Source organism: Quercus robur, chromosome 5 (genome assembly GCF_932294415.1).
Source record: "Quercus robur chromosome 5, dhQueRobu3.1, whole genome shotgun sequence".
In the NCBI taxonomy this organism is placed as follows: Eukaryota; Viridiplantae; Streptophyta; class Magnoliopsida; order Fagales; family Fagaceae; genus Quercus; species Quercus robur.
The window spans coordinates 43,935,722-43,957,082 of NC_065538.1; the positions used below are offsets into that span (position 1 = coordinate 43,935,722).

Sequence of the window (21,361 nt, forward strand, 5' to 3'; positions counted from 1 at the left end):
AACTATTATTAGGAGTGGACGCCATAGGTTCAAACTTACTCTCAAAAACTCCTTACTCTTATCAATTTTATCTCAAAGGGTTAATTCTTCATTTTATACCAATACATTATTAGAACTCTCTTACATAACAAAAGAGTCTAACGCTCTGTTTGTTTCGCTGTAAAACCTTTTATAAAGATAGTTTTTTCACATTTTCCAGTGTTTGGTAATAAAAAAAAAAAATTAGTCAACAGAAAACTATTTTTAGTCAACAGAAAACTCCTTAGAAAAATAAGACTTATTTTCTATAAGTTGTTTTTCAAAAAAAAAAAAAAAAAAAAAAAAATTGGAAAACAATCTCTCTCTCATGCGGCGCATAACTCCTATAAGTATTATATTCTTCTGATTTAGGAAACAATATTTTCTTTTGCTCATTCAGCCTTTCTCACAATAAACTCTCTCACTTCTTCTCTTCTCTTTGTTTTTTTTTTTTTTTTTTTTTTTTTTTTTCTCTCTTCTCACACCCTCACTATCACCCCCTCTGGCCTCTTCTCTTCCCACAGATTTCTCTCTCTATTTGCCTCTCTAGTCTCTTCGCTTTTTTTCCCCCTATTTGTTCTCCCCTCTATAACTTTGTTCTTTGATAAGGTTTTATCAAACTATTTTTATTGGATTAGTTTGCCAGTAAAACTATCTAGCCTATGTGGCATTTTGAACTATTTAAAATGGAACTTATGGGTATAATGATTATTTTGAATTATGAGAAGTATGGTTAATATAAATATATACTTATAAATAGAGAGAGAGAGATGGGTTTAAGTTACACCATTTGTAAATCGTAGATTTGTAATTGATCTAATAGTTAAAAAAATAATATTAAATGCTAATTGACTTACATTTCATTCACTTAATTAATAGTAATTTTGTTTCTCTCTCCTTATTTATTATTTAAAACCTTTTACATGTATTCCTTTTTTTGCCAATGACTTTACAAATATATTTGCAATATTTTTTTTTTTGAGTTCGTACTACTTTTTTTTTTTTAAGCCGGTCATACTCTTATAGTCTTATCAATTGTGAATATATATCTTGTCTCCTTAAAAATAAATAAATGGCTGGGTGTTGTTTAATGACTGACCAAGCTTGTAATTTTTTGATCTGAGATAGAATTTAATCTTCACAGAGATAGTGCGAGACTAGGGTACTCTATACTTCCCTCAGTAGTTTTTAATCTAATGACTGACCAAGTTTGTAATTTATCTGATGCCACTAGTGCTAATCTAATTTCTGTTAGTTTTTTTTGTCCCTTCAGAAGATGTGTCTATGTATCATAACTTTGTATTTTTCTCATTCACGGACAGTAATACAATCTATGATGATAATCAATGTGTCCGATGTTTGTATTGTCCTAAACGATGGTCCACGTCGTTGGATGGACATACGTTTAGGATCAAAAGATGAAGATTACCCAACAAAACCAATCTTCTCTTAGCAACTTGATCTCTCACCATTTCTCAATGAATACATGTTCATAGGATTTTCAGCTTCAACAGGCAATTTGACTCAAATCCCCAACGTCTTGTCATGGAATTTCACGTCCAAAAGCCAAGCCTTTCTTCGTATTCCTTCAACAGAAATACGTGAGAGCAAGATCATTGTCGAGGATGGTTCTCGGACCAGGAAAGCTCATGCAGAACCACCAGGTAGCTTCTTGATTTTTGTGGCTGTGGTAGCATAGAGAGAGAGAGTCAGACGTAACACTTTTTTTGGATTTAAAGATAGGTATAAAATATAATAAATAATGGATAATTAATGAGATTTTAATCAAAATATTAGCATTAATGAGGGTCTTTTTTGACCGTTGGATTTACTTAAATCCAATGGTTTTAAAAATGAGTAACTCAAAAGAGTTACACCAGGTGTAATTTGAACTCATCTCATATATATATATATATTACTTTTTACCTTATTAATAGTATTACCTATATATATATATATATATATATATATTTTTTTTTTTTTTGAGGAGTCAAGTTATAACATTTAATGATTAAAAAAAAAAAAAAAAAACCGTTAGATCTCTTAGAAATCTACGGTGTAAAAAATGTGTAACCTTATAAGAGTTACACCAAGTGTAATTTAAACCAATCTTTTTTTTTTTTTTTTTTGGAGCAAAAACTTGAACACATCTCTTAAAAGTATTATTATATATATGATAACGTGGTACCTGGAGGCTAATGGAATCCATGAATGTAAAAAGTCGGTGAGTCATGTGAAACCCTAAGGCCATACTAGGGTTTGACGATGAGAACATCTTCAATTTGCGTTGACTCTCTTTCTTAGTCAGCACACTTGCTTTGGTGGATCCAGGTTTAACATAACATAGATTGAGGAACAATGTGATTATAAACTAAATTAGATTTTTGACAGGACGAAACTAGGAATCGAAGTTAAGGAGGGCAAATATAATTTTTTTGGGCGTATTTTCTAAAATTTTAAATATATACCTACTATTTAATATTTTAAAAAATTTTGGGGGGGTGGGGAGGGGGCACAGCCCCCCTCGGCCTGTACGTAGTTCCATCTCTGATTTTTGATGTGTAATTGTGTATTTATTAATTAAATACTATTTTATGATTAAAAAATTAAGGAAAAAAAAAAAAAACAAGTGTTGTATTTTTTTAATTAAAAATATTACTAGCTCAATTGAGAAAATAAAATGAGGATCAATTCAGAGTCCAATCGATTAAATAGACTAATAGGTTTTTATTTTGGGCTTCAATTTGATACAATGTCAAAAGGTCTTCATCCACAGGATTAGTAGGCCGAACCCAGAAGTGGGCTTTAAATGAGCTTCACCTGGGCCTAATTGTAGCACACTAGATTATTTTGATATATCACCAAGAAAATGGGTTATATTCATTAATTTTATGTCTAAAGAATTTTCCAAATTCATTGTTGTACACTCAAGAAAAAAATCACCAAATAATCTCAATCTAATTTTTTGTGCTTTAGATTTGTGGAGTGATGAATGTTGATTGGTATTTACGATCCGGCTAATGGGTGCTTTTAGAGAATTTGTTAATGAACAATTTAAATAAAAAATTGATATTATTTTTATAGGAAATATAAAAAAGTGTAAAAAAAATTAGTAACTTTTTTTCCATTTCTTATGAAAAAATTACAAACCAACATGAAAATAAATGTGATTGTTGTCATTTTAGTTATATCATAAATTAGTTTTTTTTTTTTTTGAGAAACATATCATAAATTAGTTAATAATTCATGCAATGCACTGGAAATTTTTAGTATAATCTAAATATGAAATTTGGTAATTCATAAAAATGAAAATTTGATAATTATGATATTTATTATCAGAAAATTATTTTAATTGTTTTTGCTTATAAAATTATATAATCTAGCATTAGACATTTTTTATGATTGCATTTGTATATTTAACTATATAATTTACCTTCTCAAAAAATTAAAAAAAAAAATTTACCATATAAAGAAAATATGATGTTTCATGACTTTAATGGATGGATTAAATGTAGAATATTTTAAAATCAATTAAAAAATATATAGAATATTGTAAAACATTCATCTTTTATATATATATATATATATATATATATATATAAAAGATGAATGTTAGAAACTTTGAATTGTTTTTTTTATGATTAATGACACATCAATTTGTAAGGTTTATATAGTAAAATTTGTAAAATCTTTAGTTTCACTCTATTGATAATATATCAAATTTTCAACTTTGGTGGTTCACACTATTTCTTTTCTAGAATGGTTGTACTTTTAATTATTCTTTTAGTCTCTCTTGCAATTATGAAGCAGACATTTCAGTCATAAATATTATCAAAACTAGATTTTGTAATAAAATAAAAGATAACTTCCTAGTGGATTATTTGATAATTTTCACAAAATTTCACAAAATCAATCATGGATGATTTTTATGAATTTAAAAAATATCGAGTTTCACGTGTTCATGACAAATCATTACTATATCTTGCCTCCCTCAGTGATGAGCATTGGAGAGATGCATAAAATCTCAAGTAGGAGGACAACAATAACGGCAATATAATGAAAGTGGGTATGCCTTTGTTGGTCGAATCTGGTTATTCGCATGTTCAACACATAAACCCGTTAAGCACCTCATTAGATCGGATCAAATCGATTAGATTCATAGGTTGGTCTGTTGTTAAAATTAGATTTCACTAGTCTAGGTTTTCTTTCTCTTCAAACTCGGGTGAGGCTAGTAGGACGGTGTGTTGCTGTGAGGGTAAGTGTTTTCCGTTTCGTTTGGTTGTGTTTTGGTGTACTGTGGGGTTATGGCTGGACTTGAGGAGATGTGGGCTAGGTTTTCTTTGTTAGAGGAGGAAGAGAAGGGCGCTGATGTTGTTGGACAAGAGGAAGCTATCATCCACTGTTTGGTTGGTAAGTTTTTCACAAAACGTGTTCTGAATGTCGATGCCGTGGCTCGCACGTTTAAACCTCTATGGGGACCTAGGGGTGAACTTAAAATCCAAGATATGAGAGATAATATACTGCTGTTTGAGTTTGAGGACTGTCTCGATCTGGAGCATGTATTAGAACTGGAGCCATGGTCATACAATAAACATCTGGTGGTGTTTCAAAGAACTTTGGTGGCTAAGGCGGCTCCCTCACTTGATTATTCTTGTTCGTCTTTTTGGATTCAGATTGATAACGTTCCTGCACATCTATTAACGACTGAAACTGGTGATTCCATGGGCAAGATGTTGGGTAGGGTGCTTCAAGTAGCCGACCCAGAAGATGATGGGGCTGGGGGAGAATTTTTGCGGGTTCGAATAAGCTTAGACATATCATGACCATTACCAAGGTGTTGCAAGCTACGGGCGGAAGGGAAACTTGTGGGTTGGGTGGGGCTAAAGTATGAGCGGCTCCCAAACTTTTGCTATTGGTGTGGCCGTGTCAGTCATGGTGAGAGAGAATGTGAGATGTGGTTGCGTAACAAGGGTAGGTTGCATAAGGAAGATCAGTAGTACGACGAATGGCTTCGTGCGGATTCAGTAAGGGCTATTCGTAAAACAGTGGCAACTATTTCGAGGGCAGCACACAGTAAAGTACTGTGGCAGAAGCATTCCAATGTCCACTCCAAAGTTCTGCATGAAGTGGGTGAGAATTCTAACCAATTTTCCAGTGCAAGTGATCATAAGGAAGCATGAGAAAAGAAGGACGGAGGGGTTGTTTTAGTGGTAATGAATGGCAATGCTTTAGGGACGGTGAATGTAGTTCAGCAAGGAAGTGAGGGTAATGCGAGTGATCTTACTGGGTTGGGGAAGGAATAGGTGGGAACAATGGAGGTACAAGGCAACCATGTTTTTGTTTCAGCCCAAGCAGATCAGCCTATTACTTTGGCTGATACTTCATCTGAGTTGCTAGGCCTAACCTTGTTGACTAGGGCATGGAAGAGACTAGCTAGAGAAGTGGGTCAGGGTCAGAAGGAAAATGATGAAGGCTGTATACTCAAAACAGCAGTGAACATAGTGGACAATGGGAAGCATCGTATAAGTATTGAGTTAGAGGATCTAGTGGAGAGCAAAAAACAATGCATGGATGTTTGTGATGGGATGGATGACCAATCTATTGAGGTGGTGGCTGCATGGCAGCACCACCGAGCATTATGAGTTTCCTAAGTTGGAACTGTTGTGGGCTTGGGAACCCACAGACAGAAGATGAGCTGGTTGCCCTAGTGACAACAAAAGATCCCAAAATAGTTTTCTTGATGGAAACTAAGGTTGAAAAATGTGCTTTCGACAAAATTGGTAGAAGGATACATTTTACTAATCTATTTTTTGTCCCATGTGTCAAGTCAGGTAGGGGCCTTGCTTTGTTCTGGAAATCTGATGTGGATGCTAGTGTTCAGACCTCATCTGAGTGTCACATTGATGTTGTTATTAACCAAGGAGAGGATGACACTTGGCGGTTTACGGGTTTCTACGGAGATCCTGATACTGCCAGCCGGGAAAACTCCTGGGATTTACTTCGATCTTTGAGTCATCGGTTCAATTTTCCTTGGATGTGCATGGGCGATTTTAATGAGATTTTGTTTGCTAATGAGAAAGTGGGGTGGTTAGATAGATCGGAGAGGCAAATGCAAGGATTCAGGGATGCTTTGGACTATTGTGCTTTGAAGGATATGGGCTATACGAGATTCCCATATACTTGGTGTAACAGAAGGCCTGGTGACCAAAATACTTGGATTCGTCTAGATAGGGGTGTGGCGACTGTAGATTGGGTTTTTCGATTTCTAGCTTTTCATATTCATCATCTGGATGCTTTTCACTCTGACCAGAAACCTCTTCTGCTTTGTTCAGATTCAGAATTTAAGCGTTTTTACAAGAAAGGCTGCCCCTTCCGATTTGAAGCCATGTGGTTAAAAGATAATACTTGTGAAGAGGTAATAAAGCAATCTTGGGAGGGTGAGAGCGACCCTAACATAGATTGGGGTTTTAACAGGAAGCTCACGGCTTGCCAATTGAACTTAAGAGTCTGGAATAAGAATTGTTTCGGGCATGTGCGTAATACTTTGGCCAAGAAACTCAAGGATTTAAAGTAGGCTGAAGAGGAAGGTTGCTATGTATCAAATCCGGGGAAGATTTATCAGTTAAGGGATGAAATTCATAAGCTTAAATATAGGGAAGAAAGTATGTGGAGGCAACGGTCTCGCAATGCTTGGCTAAAGGAGGGAGATAACAACACACTCTATTTCCATTGCCGAGCAAACCAAAGGAACCAACGAAACTTTATATCAGGTTTGGAGGATAATGTTGGAGTGTGGGTGGAAGATGAAAGCCGATTGGGTGGGATTTTTGAGGACTATTTTTTCTTCCTCAAACCCTTCGAATTTTGACAGTATTTTGCAGGGCATTCATCCAGCTATTACTGAGGAAGCAGCTGAGTTGTTAGGGCATGATTTTCATGCAGATGAGGTTGGGGTGGCGCTTAAACAAATGGCTCCCTTGACAGCTCCTGGACCTGATGGGACGTCACCTATATTTTATAAGTCCTTCTGGCATATTGTTGGGGAGGATGTCAATGCAGTGGTGCTTAAAGCCCTCAACACAGGTGTGGTTCCAGAATCCCTTAACTCTACTTTCATTGCTTTAATCCCTAAGATAAAGCATCCTAAGAAAGCTTTTGATTTTCGGCCTATTAGCTTGTGCAATGTTATCTATAAATTGATCTTAAAGGTTGTGGTTAACCGTTTGAAATTTTTTTTAGCTACAGCTATCCCTGAATCTCAGAGTGCTTTTTTGTCTGGATGACTTATAACTGATAATGTGCTTGTGGCCTTTGAAACTCTTCACTATCTTAAAAGAAAACCCAAGGTAAGGTGGGTCAGATGGCTTTTAAGCTTGATATGAGTAAAGCTTATGATAAGGTGGAATGAGAATTTTTGGAGAGAATCATGCGGCATTTGGGCTTGGGAGATAGACTGGTGAATCTTATTATGTCATGCATATCATCTGTTTCTTATTCCGTGCTCCTTAATGGTCAGCCTATGGGATTTATTAAACTAGAACGAGGTCTTCGTCAGGGTGATCCTTTATCGCCCTATCTTTTTCTCATGTGTGCAATGGGCCTCCAAAGCTTGCTTCATTTAGCAGAGATGGAAGGGCATATCTAGGGTGTAGCTATCTGTCGGAATGGACCTAGGGTCTCTCATTTATTTTTTTCTGATGATAGTATATTGTTCTATCGTGCAAAAGAGGAGGAATGCCAGAAGATACTGGATATTTTGGCTATTTATGAGAGAGGGTCTGGGTAGAAAATTAATCAAGACAAAACTAATATTTTCTTTAGCTCCAATACCACTTCAGACATGATGGATCAGATCTAAGCTATTTTGGGTGTTCTTGCCATTCGCCGGTATGAACAATACCCGGGTTTGCCAGCTCTTGTGGGTAGGGCTAAGAAACAAAGCTTTATTTATATTAAGTAAAGTGTGTGGAAGAAACTCCAAGGGTGGAAGGAAAAACTTTTATCTCAGGTTGGTAGAGAAGTGCTCATCAAATCAGTCATTCAAGCAATTCCCACGTACACAATGAGCTATTTTAAACTCCCAAAAGGATTGATTAAGGAGTTGGAAATCATGATTCGTAAATTTTGGTGGGGGTATAGCGGAGGGAACAGGAAGATTCACTGGGTTAAATGGGATAGACTTTGTAAGGCTAAGGAGGTTGGTGGTATGGGGTTCAAGGAAATTGAGAAATTTAATTTCCATCATGATTAATAATTCGGAATCTCTTTGCCATCATGTTTTCAAGGCAAGATTTTTTCTGGACTGTTCTATTCTTGAAGCAAGAGACTCTATTGTGGGATCCTATGCATGGAAGAGCATTTTGTGTGCTAGGGATGTCATTCAAAAGGGGATGGTGTGGAGGGTGGGGACGGGAGAGAGGGTGAGGATTAAGGAGGATAGGTGGTTGCCGGAGAAAACAAATGGATTGGTTATTTCCCTGCTGCCCTAAGTGGCAGCGGAGACAAAAGTTAGCTCTCTCATTGATCAGGACCAAGTTAGGTGGAATGAGGAGGTGGTGCGAAATTTATTCCTTCCCCATGAGGCCGATTCAATTTTGGCCATACCGTTAAGCTTAAGGCGACCCCCTGATCGTATCTCTTGGAAACACATTCCCTCGGGTTTGTTCACAACTAGCAGTGCATATAAGCTAATTGTATCTTGTGAGTCCATGTCCAATGCAGGTAGCTCAAGTGTAGAAAACCATAAGAAGTTTTGGAAGAGTCTTTGGCAACTCCGGATGCCAAACAAAATCAAAAATTTTGTTTGGAGGGTGTGTAACGAGGCGCTGCCAACAAAGATGAACCTGCACCACCGGCATGTCACGGATTCTAACATTTGTGACCTGTGTGGAGAGTTTCCTGAGGATACCGTTCACGCTATATGGACATGCAAGGAGGTAGCCGGTGTTTGGTCGTCCTTGGATTGGTTCCACCAATCTGTCCTTGTTCAGCCCGTGAATTACAGAGAGTTGTTGGCTAGGTTTATGCCAAGTCAAGATGATTACAAAGCTGAGATTTTTGCCATAGCTGGGTGGTACGTGTGGAATAGGCGCAATGCCATTCACTTCAACCGAGCAGTCTGGCCTGTGGATAGCATTCGCATGGAGGCTGGTAGCTTTCTTCAGGAGTTTCTTCAAGCACGAGAGGTTGAGCTGAGTCCTCCACGTCCTCAGGTGATACAATGGTGGCGACCTCCTAATCCGTACATCTACAAGATCAACTTTGATGTTGCGGTCTTTCAAACTTCGAACCTGGCAGGTGTGGGAGTGATTGTTCGTGACAACAGGGGTGATTCAATTAGGGCGCTAACCATGCCTGTTCCTTTCAGGCAATTTGTGGTAGAGCTGGAGGCTTTGACATGTTAGAGGCCGGTCCAGTTTGCTTGGGAGATTGGCTTGACTCAAGTGGTGGTCGAAGGGGACTCTGTTACTATCATTGAGGCGCTTAAGAATGGTACAGGTTAGTTTGCCAGCTATGGGAACATCCTTGATGACATTCGGTTCCAATCAACTTGTTTTTAATATGTTGAATTTTTGTATACTAGCCGTGTATGTAACTCTGTTGCTGATGCGTTGGCTAAGAAAGCTAGTTCTGGTGTTGGGCTTCAGGTTTGGTTAGAAGATTTACCTGAAGACATTGTCCCCTTGGTGGTTAGAGATGTTCATTAATTTTGGTATTGAATAAAATGCCCAGGCTTTTGGTCTGGTTTCTCAAAAAAAAAAAAAAAAAATTAAAATGTTTTTTTTATAGGAATATTAAAATGTTTTATTATTATTATTATTATTTTTAATTTGAACGAATGAGAACTTTTGCTAGTGGGGTATTTACATTAATGGCCCTAGTCCTACTTTCTTTTTTCCTTTTTTATTATTTATTTTTCGAACGAATTAGGAGACACTCCATTTTCTCTCTGTCTGGGCTAATGTTGGGCCAATATGGTCTTGGTTGATGTCTAACCCTCAGGACTCAAAGCTGAAGCTAAAATCCAATGGACCGCAGCCCAATTAATTGGGTGCTTATTGGTTTGTTTTTTCAACGAGCTCAGCCCGCAAGTACTCTTTTTGGGATCGAGACTTGTTCAGGAAGTCCGGAAGTGCAAGGAAAATTCCAACTGCAATAGTAAAAGGGGGAAATTTTAATTAAATATTGCTTTGTATTTTTACCTTTAATTTTGGGGTAAGTAGGATTTTGTTTGACTAGAATTTTTGAAATTTTAGCGTCTTATGACCTTTTGTATCGCTCAGATTTATTATTGCTTATCTTATCTAGTACAATTAATTTCGATTGAAAATGTATTAAGGTCACACAGAGACACAAGCATGCTTGTTTCAAAGACAACAAATACCTATATCTTTTTAAAATGTGGCAAGCAGAATCACATTTCTCCCACAAAAGTTGTTTGCTATTTAAGTTATAATGTGACCACTACACAACCTTGGTGCAATGCTCACTCCACAAGTATAAGTGTTTATGGGATGTGGGGGGCAAGGGTTGGAGTATAAATCTTTAGAAAGGAGTTTCATACACATATACATTTAGATTATGCAAAAGTAGAATTTCTATTTGGTATAAAAAACAAAAGTTATAATGTGGCAAGTATATTCACATTTCTCATTTAAAAGTTGTTTGCTATTTAAGTGATAAAGTTGTAAGATATCTAATTTATATTCAATGCACCACAGGTGCTCATTGAAGTTGTCTTGCACGATTTTTTCATTCCCTTCCAATTTTTTTCACTAAATAATGGGGTAGATTTGATGTTTCAATCACTGTTGGAACAGTGTAAAACACAGGTTGTTAAGATCTACATCCTTGTGAGATGGAGGGAGTGTACTCCAAGAGTACGCAATAATTTTTTCTCAAAACACATGCACACACAAAGAACCAGATGTTGCTGAAAACAACGTAATTAAGAAAAAAAATTCAATAATATTTATGTGCGTCAAGATTTTTTATTTTATTTTTTATCTTGATTCTCTTCTTAATATTGTAATGGATACATATAGTGAGATAGGCAATGGGATAGTGTTTTACGCCTTGGAGCCCATACTTGCCTTAATTTAAAAATTAAAATTGATAAATATCTTACCATTTGATCAAGATTCAAGACAGGAAAAATTCAAAAGAGGTTATCTATCTTTAGAGGCAACTCGATATATTTTGAGGTTTAAAGCAATAAATTTGTAATAATTAAATATTAATTAAATATCTCATAAAAAAAATATGAATTAAATATTATTTATTTAATATTCTATATTTTTTCTGGGTTTAAAAAACCGCCATTCTTGTTTTTTGAGATGCAAAATTGCTAGTTAAGTTTTTGTATTTAGGTTTATTAACATCACTTTTACAAGTTGTTGGGAAAAAAATTGAATGTCATTGCACTAATAACAATTTTTTATTTTTTTTATAATTAAAAAAAAAAACAATTTAGGGTTTCAATTAGTTTAGATTTCTACTTACTCAATATTTTGGGGGTTGATTTTCTTGAAGGCGAGGAAAAAAAAAAGGCAAAACCCACCGATATATTCTTCTTAAAAAAAAAAAAATCAATTATCATTCTACAATTCAACAAAATAGTTTGTTTGAGTGCACTCACATGTAAGAAAATAAAAAGCTGAGAAATTAATATAACAACGTTAAACCAAACCTTTAAACTTATAAAAATAATAATAAACCAATTATCATTTTACAATTCAATCAAATAGTTTGTTTGAGTGCACCCACCCGTAAGAAAATAAAAAGCTGAGAAATTAATATAACATTGTTAAACCAAACCTTTAAACTTAAACTTTAGGGTTAAGTTGCATTCTCAACCCAAAAAAAAAAAAATTTACATTAAAGCCTCATTATTTGGATTCTCTCCAAAGTCCAAACTATAATCTTTTGTCAAAATATGTAATGGGATATTATGGTATGTCATTCCTACTCTTGAATGAGACACTTGTGTTGGATTAAAGCAAGTGACAAGATATCAGTATCTCATATTTAGAGAGTTAGAGGGATTGAGGCAACTGGTGAGATGTTAGCGTTTCACATTTATCTCCGTGACACAAGTTGTTTAGTTTGGCTGATTGATCTTAGGTAATAATGATTAGGTGAACAACTGGGTTAGACCAAGGTGATTGGTGAGATGTTAGCACTTAGCAGCTCACATTTAGATTGTTGCTTAGAGGGAATCATGCAATTAGCGAGATGTCAGCACCTCACATTCATCTCTATAACATGAGTTATTGTGTTAGGCTGATCTTAGGCAGGGATCAATGTGTCTAAAGGCTCATTTTTACAACAGGGAATGTTATTAGGCATTGGTTACATTGTGAAAGTGAATATCAGCCTTATATGTGTAGATGTTTAAGCTACCATGTGATCTTTGGATTTTGTGACATATTTTACAAGAATTAACTATAAGATAACTCACATACTTTCAATTTTGCCTTTAAGTAAGGTATTTATTCCCCTTTTGGGCTAGGTAGAACCATGTAGCAAAAGGTGTGATCTAAGAGAATCAATCATAACTTCCAATATGTCACTCACATTTCAAGTTCCAAATATTTTGGTCTATGTTATTTGCCTCATTTATCTGAATTAATTTGGACAAATAATGGTAGAAATATTTTTAATTTATTCAAATAACTTAGTTTGGATTAGTACTAGTTACATTAGTTTGGATTAGGATGAGTTATGATTAATTTTATTGATAGATGAAGTTAGAATTCATTTTTAACTATATAGAGGTTTCTCTTGTATATATTCATATGCTAACAATGAATAAAAAACAATCATGAATTTATGAATTAAAAATTGTTAGCTAGTCTAACTTGGAGGTCTAATCTCCCTCGAAATAGTCCATTTATCAAATTAGGTAGCCTTGGTTCTCTTGAAGCAACTAGTACAAAAATTGGGTCCATAACAATTGGAATTAAAATCGGTTATGGAGGACCTTCACATGGAAAGATTGGAAGCTATTTTTAATGTTTTAGACCCCAGTTGTCTCAGATTTAATCAAGTACTAGCCAAATAATTAATTAGATTAATTATGCAATATATTTGAATCAATTAAACATCAAACAAGCATAAATCAGATGAACACCAAGAATGATAACCCAGGAAAACTTTTGAAACTGTGGTTTCAAAGCAAAAAAATTGGAGAGGATTTAACCTAAACAATCATCAAGGCAACATATCCACTAAATAGAATTAAAGTTTGTATAATAGACTTAACCCTAAATTTATTGCTACCTCATGTAGTACTTACTGGCATGACCACAAGTAGTTCCGAATCCACACTCTTTTATTTTGCATTATTGCACACAAACTCTCATGTTTGTGACTTAAAGATTTAGATTAGCAACACAAATTCTCCAGTTTGTGACTCTGAGATCTCCACTCAAAGATTTAGATTAGTACCTGTGGTTAACTGATTTCTTTATGGTTTCATATAGATTTGCATTATGGAAACAATAACACCATGTTAATCTTTCTCTATGAGCTCTTGAACTCTCACGGGTTGAATAGATGGAGGCTCAGATCTACTTTGAAAGTTCCTAGTATAGTGAGATTGAGAGAAACTTGGCTATACAAACCCTAGCTGCATAAACAATGATTTCTCTCTCTAAAAAGCCTTACTAGGGATAGCTTATGATGTCCTTTAAATAGCACAATAAACGGATCATGAATCGGGCTTGAAACGAGCAAGTTATGGGCTACATTCTCAATCGGTTGAGCTAGGTGTCAAGCTTGTAATCGAAAATCTCGATTGGTCGAGCTAGGTGTCGAGCTGGTGTTGAAGTGATAGAATCTTTGTTTTCTTGCTTTGAACTTGATTCTTTCTTGATTTGAACTTGGGTCTTTGTCTTGGAAAATAAATTACACCTTTAACACACTCAAGACTCACCAAAACAATATAAATGGATTACATTTGATCACGATTTGCCAACCCAAAAATATGGACTCTACAACTATGGTCAGTAAATTGGCTTCAGTGAATTCAAGATACCAGCCAGTGTTCAAAGAAATGCAACACATGCTCGCTAATGCTTGCCCGCTTTGATCAAATTGTGGGTTATCAAAATCACGATCAAGTAAATATCTCCCACAATTGAGTTGAAACGGGGAGATCCAACTAGGGACTAACAACCTCCAAGTTGTGTTAGGAAAACTCGAGTTTTCATCTCTCAAGCACAATGGAGGCTCACAAAATATTGGAAAATATTGAAAATCTGTAAAAATCAGTAAAGATGTCTCAAAGGGTGGACAAGTATTATCACAATAGAATAAAAAAGTTTCAGCCTTTATATCTCTACGTCACTCATCGAGGAAAGTTCAATCCATGTCATTTCAATATAAATGGCTTGAAGAATTCGAGAAAGCAAAGTATGTCAAATCCAAAAGATCGACATTAAAAAAAAATAAAAAATAAAAACTCTAAGAGAAGTGCTTCTTGGGAGAGGAATAAGAAGAAAAGGAAAAAGAAGAAACACTGTTGAGGACTACGTGTCAATCTCGAACACTCGTCCACGATTATCTTGCACCACACCGTTATTTAGCATTATTTAGTAATACTCTATTGTTGTGCGGGTTTTATGGGCTTGTCTTGTGCAATCCATACTTGTGAGAGCTCCAAGTACACACACCTCTACCTTGTGCATTCCATACTTACGAGCTTTAATATCATTTGTTAGGAGATAAACACCTAAGAAATATAACATATAGAGATATACTTAATCCGAAAGGCCTTAGTGTGTCTCAACTATGTTATGAGCTCAACTATATTATATTAATTACTCATTTTTCTCATTATTATTCAATGTGAGACTTCATTCACATGTGTATACCCAATACAACACACAAAACTTGTAAGGTTGAATTTATTCAACCATCTAATTGGCTTTATTCCGTGTCAAATTTGCTTGTAATTCAGCATTTAGTAACCCTGTATTTAGGTGGGTTTGTTGTAAGGGTAGTGAGTGAGATAGAGTGAAATTTGCTCAAGAGTGTGCAAGAAAATAGAGACTCGCGGCTTGGCCTCGCGGGTGACTCGCGGCTGCAAGCCGCCAGACGCAGCACACGTGCCAAGCATGCCAGAAGGTGAACAGTCATGCTAGCTGGAGCACTACAGGACAAAATAGGACAACTGGCCATACGGTTATCTCGCGACTGGATCTCGCGACTTAGTCAAGCCGCGAGGTCAAGCCGCGAGCCACCCCTGTTTTGTAAAACCTAACGTTTCACATTCCTCTCCCACTCCAGTATAAATACCCCTTTTACCCACGATTGTAAGAGAGCTTCCAGAGAGAATTTTGAGAGAGAAACCCTAAAGAAAAACAAGATTGATTCACCCACAATCTATACATTAGAGTCTCTTTAAATTCCTCAACTCTTTTCCTCTCCATTGTCGAATCCTTGAGAGGCATCTTACCAAACCTGGTTCTCACCATTTTCATTACTGTGAGAAAGCTGTTTGGATTTCTGGGAAGCAGTTAGGAAGGAACCAATCTTCATTGGTTGATGCTACGGTCTAGTAGCGGAATCCGGGAAGTTAGAAAAGAAAAAGGTTCGGCGCAACCTCGTTGGAGCAAGAAGCTTGGAGGGCTTAGGTGCACTGGGTAGATTAGGCTTGGAGGGTCTATTGCTGTCCATGTATCCCAACTATGTTTTCTAGTGGATTGTTTACTGCTTGGAGGGCGGCGAAGAGGTTTTACGCTGAGGGCTTTGGTTTCCTCTTCGATAACACATTGCGTGTTGTCTTTGTGTTTGCATCTTCCTTCCTCTCTATCTTTGCCTTTTTATTATCTGCTGTGAATTGTGATTTTAATTTGGCTTAGATAGTTTTACCAATTCCATATTATAGCTTATGTTAAGTTTCCGCACACTAGTTGTTTGACATAATGCTTGAATTGGTTAAGTTGTAATTTGGGGGTCTAAACGTTCAAGGGTGTTTATACATATATTTGAACTTTCAAAACTAAAATAATTTTTATGTAATTCCACCTCTTTCTTCTTGTTATCTATCATTGTGGAAGTTGCAATTGAGCGCCACCCCAAGTTTGGATGGTTAATCAAGGTGTTGTTGGATGTCTTGTCGTCCTTCAATGTGACAATGACCAATCTTAACCATTACTAATAGTAAAGTAATAATCAAAATCATCATTTTATCATTTTTTAAAAATAATTCAATAATTATAATAAGAGATTGAAAGGATTTGAACCATAAAAACCAAAAAGTGTAAATTAAAATACATGATTCTTGGCCTCTCTTTATCATATTGACTATATTAAGGTTTGCTTCGATTTTCCTTACTTTCCATCCCCACCCAATAAAAGGGGCTTTTGTTATTATGACTTGGACCTCTAAGCGCTATTTAGAACTTTTGATTTGAATAATTAACCCCTAAAATTTAAGTTGATGAAAAATTAAACATTCTATTTTCATTTATTTTTCCAAATGTATTTAATTAGTGATATATACTTTTTTTTTCTTTCTTCAATAATTCGATAGTTACAATAGGGGAGGAGAGGTTGAAACACTAAATGTCTTTGTTGGAAACACCAGGAAATGCCAAGTAGTTGAACTACAAGGCTCTTGGCACATGATATGTACATATTAATAATAACATTTAAAAATTATCGACAATGTAATAGAAATTATATGTATATCAAATGATTTAATCCACCGGTATTTATTTTTCAATTATGTGAGTATTACGTGATTTAGCTTGATGACCTAAGTACACAGAGGAATCCCTTAAGGGCTGTATTTTTATAATAAGAGTGAAGTACAAATTCTTGTTACAACGAATCCAACATGAATATATTATAGGCTAAACCCAAAATTAACCATAGACTAATCATGGTTGAGAAACTTGTAGAACAAGGTTGCATTTGGGATAGCTTATACTAGGCAGCTTGTTTTACTATATAGCTTATTTTTCCTACTATTTATAAATTTCATTATACTTTTTGGTACTATTCATGGGTTCCACTGTACTATTTCCGCTAATTTTTAGCTTTATTTACAGTATTTTTAATAAAAAGTTTTCAGTTTCAGTTAAATAAATTGTTTTTAAACGGACCTCAAGTATAAGACTTGATTTGCACACAAAGTAAAATTAATTAGGCTTGAACTTATACTGCATTGATTATATAGTTGTTCTCTACTCACAATTGCATTATTGTTGGCGGCCGCCGGGGGGGGGGGGGGGGGGGGGGGGGGTGTGTGGTTGCCGCAAGAAATTAAAGTTGGTACCAAGATAGATGAATGTAGTTCCCCATTGTTGCCTTTGCTAATCCTTGAGTGACTATGCTCACCATTACATTTTACGCGTTAGGAGATGGCTTTGAAGACTGAATTAATCTTTTTACCTTTTTTTTTGTTTGTTTATTTGTTTTTTTTTAATAATATATTTTTTACCTTTTTCATGTACAACGTTGGCAACATCATCAACCGACTTTTTAGGGACAATAATCACATGCATGATTGACCGACTTATAAAAAAGAATAGACTCCTTGACCAAAGTCTGTCCTTTAATATTCCTTAGTTACTTAGTAATTAGTACAGCTTTTGCCGTGGATCTTCAATCAAGTTCTTCTTTTAATACAATAGGTGGTACAACAAAATTTCTCTGCTGGAGCAAACAAGTTCTTCATTTTAAAAGTGAAAAGTTTTGTTTTAGACCCTCCAAACAATTTATACTGTGAAATTAATAAGCTTATTGCATGAGTTTATTATATATTCCCCACAAATGTTAGTAAAATAGTAAACTTGCAACATAAAATTTTTGAGTGCATCAACTTGTGTAAAGAAAGAAAAAAACAATATATATGAACAATCCACCCTCGGACAAGCCCGAGGAAGAATTTATACTTAACTCGTGTATCATTTCATTATATTAAGAGTCATCACTTCATTAATTTCACGCTTGGATCCTACTTAGTATTATAGTTGACTTAGGAAGTCCATTCTCTTACAAATTAATTGTATTGGGCTAGAAATATTGAGTACCACTATTCTAAATAAGTTTGGGCCAATATTTTGAGCTCTTACAAATATCTATATATTATATCACACAAATAGAATTTTTTTTAATAAAAAAAAAAGGCTTCTGAGAAGATCAACTCCTTACTCTTATCAATTTTATCTCAAAGGGTTAATTCTTCATTTTATACCAATACACTATGAGAACTCTCTTAAAGAGTCTATAAAATAAAAGAAAGAGAAAAAGATTAAAAATATGAAATGCACCATTCTCTTTATCACCCAAAAAAAAAAAAAAAAAAAAAGAAAAGAAAAGAAAAGAAAAGGTAATCACCGTTGTTCAAATGTCTAGAAAAAAGGTAATCACCGTTGTTCAAACGTCCAGAAAAAAGGTGTTAGAGATATATTAGCCCATTAGTATAGGCCCAAGCCTAATTCTACTTTGTGTGCAAGCCAAGTTTCCTACTTGTACTAAAAGTCTATTAGTCTAGGGTTTAGTCTACTATATATACACATGTTATGATTCATTGTAACATAGGATTTGTACTACACTCTAATATATTATTAATGTAGCTCTTTAGGGTTTCCTCCGTGGATGTAGGCCGTTAGGCTGAACCACGTAACCCTCGTGTGTTATTGTGTTTTATACTTTATGCTTTCGCTTCCGCATCTATACTAGCATATTCAACATGGTGTATCAATGCTAATATTTAACAAAAGGTAATCACCGTTATTCAAATGTCCAATTTCACAAAGGATTCTTGAATATACTTTTAAGTCTAAAATAAACTCTAGATTTAAGTTTCAAGAATTTAGAAAAAGCGTGTTCTAGAGTATTTTTTATTTAATTTTTTATTAGTGTCATAATTTTTCATTCATTTTAATTTGAGATTAATTTGCATGTTTTTCTAATAATATTATGTATAAGGACTAGATTTGAGACTCAGTCCAGGATGAATGGACTTAGGCCCAAAATCCCCAAAACAATGAATTTGTAGAAAGTGGGTTAAAGAACTAGGCCCTATTGAATTTGAGGCACGTCCTACTTGTACGTTCATGAGGCACGTCTCTATCACTGGAGCTTCCTCGAGGGTCACCTTGACTTTTTAGGAGACATATTTGAGTTGTGCTTAGTCTATCCGAGGAGACATTTCTCCTCGAACATATTTCACTTATTAGATTCTAAGCTTGACTTTGCCACCTCCATTTATTTGTCTTCGGATCACCATGCTTTTAGCCAGAGCCCAAGGCCCAATATGTGGGCTGGGCCCTTGACCCTACAATAGCCCCTTAAAATTCCGATTTTCCCCTTTCATCCGAGGAGAAAAGTGGGGTTTTGATTCTTTAAGATTTGACACTTAGTAAAAAAAAACGAATAGATGTCACAGAGTGTTAACTTCCCCAAAGTATGTAGTCTGAGGAGTGGGTCAAGGACGCTCGTAATGAGGCCAGGGCTAAAGCCCTCTCCCGTGCTGATGTTGATAAGTCCTTGGGGGCCCTTAAACAAAAACAAGCGGAGCTGTCCGAGAAGCTGAAAGAAGCTGACAAGTCTCGCCTTAGTGCCAAGGCAGGTCTAAAGACCGTGGAGAGGCAGGTCGAGGACTAGCGTAAGCAGCTACACATGACCGAGATAGAACTGGCCACCTCGAGACAACTAGTCCTGGATCTCAAGGCTGACCTAGAGAAAGCTAAGGATGTAGCCCGGGTGTCCAGGGAAACTTCTGAGGCCGCAGTGATAGTGTCCTACAAATGTGGGGTGCTGGAAACGGAGACTCGGTTAGCATAAGAGTTAGTTGGAGTGTGTAGGGATTATTGCGCCGAGACATTGGTCGAAGCGCTCAATCAGGCGGGAGCCCCTGCAGACTCCGAGCTTAGGAAGGCTGAGAATGTTTTCATCCCAGAGGACATCCGGGAGGTCCCAGCAATGCTCCCTCCTCCTGAGCAGCTATCCACTGTCCAAGTCCCTCCTTCTGATGCTGATAAGGACCCAGTAGGGGCTGGAAAAAGGTAAAGAGGTTTAGCCACCGGCCGAGGCCAAACAGTCCGAGTACACGCTCACGATCAGGGATATGGTCTCCACGGCTAAAGAAGTGGAGTCCAAGTCCAAGGCTGTTGATCCCGAAGAGAAACCTCCTCTGGCCAAGGCATAGACATAGGATTATCTTTTGTAGTTTTCTCTATGTATTATCTTTTGTAGTGGCATTCTGCCATTGGACGTAATGTACTTTCTTTTTTACTTAATGGAAAGACTTTTTCTTTTTTCTCTATGTGCCTTTACTTTATATGTCTTTTAACTTCAATTGCGAGCAGCAGTTAACAACGACTATTCTTTTAATCGAAAGTCAACAGTAATACTTTGGTGATAATTTAAATGAATTGAATAAGTACCAGTAATGAAGAGAATTATCACATACCTCTATTAGAGACAGACAACTTTCGTTCTGTTCAACACTTAGGAAAATAAATGGAAGTGCTAATTTACCCAAAGCAAGTGGTCCGAGGAACCAGACGTAGCTAAGGTTCTGTTTCACACTTAGGAAAATAAATGGAAGTACTAATTTACCCAAAACAGGTGGTCCAAGGAATCAAACATAGCTAAGGTTTTGTTTAATCACTTAGAAAGATGTCATAGAGTTAGGGGTGTTAATTCGTGTTTGCGGGTCGGGTTCGTGTCGTGTCGAGCCATAAGTACTCTACTATATGGGTTGACCTGAACCTGACCTGTTTAGTAAATGTGTCAAGAATCCTCAACTCTAACTCGACCTGTTTATTAAACAGGTTGACCCAACCCGACACGTTTAACATGTTTAATTAATAAGTCATGTAAAAGTTAATACAAACAACCCGTTTAATAACCTGTTTGATTAATAGGTCATTCACAACCTAAATAATCTATTATCAATTTCTATATATCTAAAATTAAATTACAATTACAACCATAAATATAGTAATAAACATATAATTCCAACAAAAAATTAAGCAATAATAACAAAATTTAATATCTTTCTTATCTAAACGGGTCAAACAAGTCAGACGGGTTCACATGTTGAACATGAACACGATCCATTTATTAAACGGGTCAGCCGTGTCGACCTGAATATGACCCAAACCCATTTAGCCTCAACCCATTACCTATTTATAAATGGGTTAGTCGTGTTGGGTTCACGGGTCGTGTCAAATTTTGCCACCCCTACATAGAGTATTAATTTCTCCAAAGCATCTGGTCTGCGGACCCAAGCATGACTAAGGCTTTGTTTAAACACTTATAAAAATGTCATAGAGTGTTAATTTCCCTAAAGAACCTGTTCTGAGGACTTAGGCATGAC

The 21,361-nt window shown here is 35.9% G+C and overlaps 2 protein-coding genes across 2 annotated transcripts; both read left to right on the top strand.

Moving 5' to 3' along the window:
• The first annotated feature begins 5,656 nt into the window (after positions 1–5,656).
• LOC126728215 (uncharacterized) lies at positions 5,657–6,592 on the top strand. The gene has a single exon (XM_050434079.1). It carries the CDS (start codon positions 5,657–5,659, stop codon positions 6,590–6,592), a length of 936 nt encoding a protein of 311 aa, XP_050290036.1.
• A 2,263-nt stretch (positions 6,593–8,855) lies between these two features.
• LOC126728216 (uncharacterized) lies at positions 8,856–20,046 on the top strand. Its single transcript, XM_050434080.1, has 4 exons — positions 8,856–9,385; positions 9,602–9,665; positions 19,450–19,625; positions 19,842–20,046. The coding sequence occupies exons 1-4, from the start codon at positions 8,856–8,858 to the stop codon at positions 20,044–20,046; spliced, it is 975 nt and encodes a 324-aa protein (XP_050290037.1).
• The last annotated feature ends 1,315 nt before the right edge of the window (positions 20,047–21,361 follow it).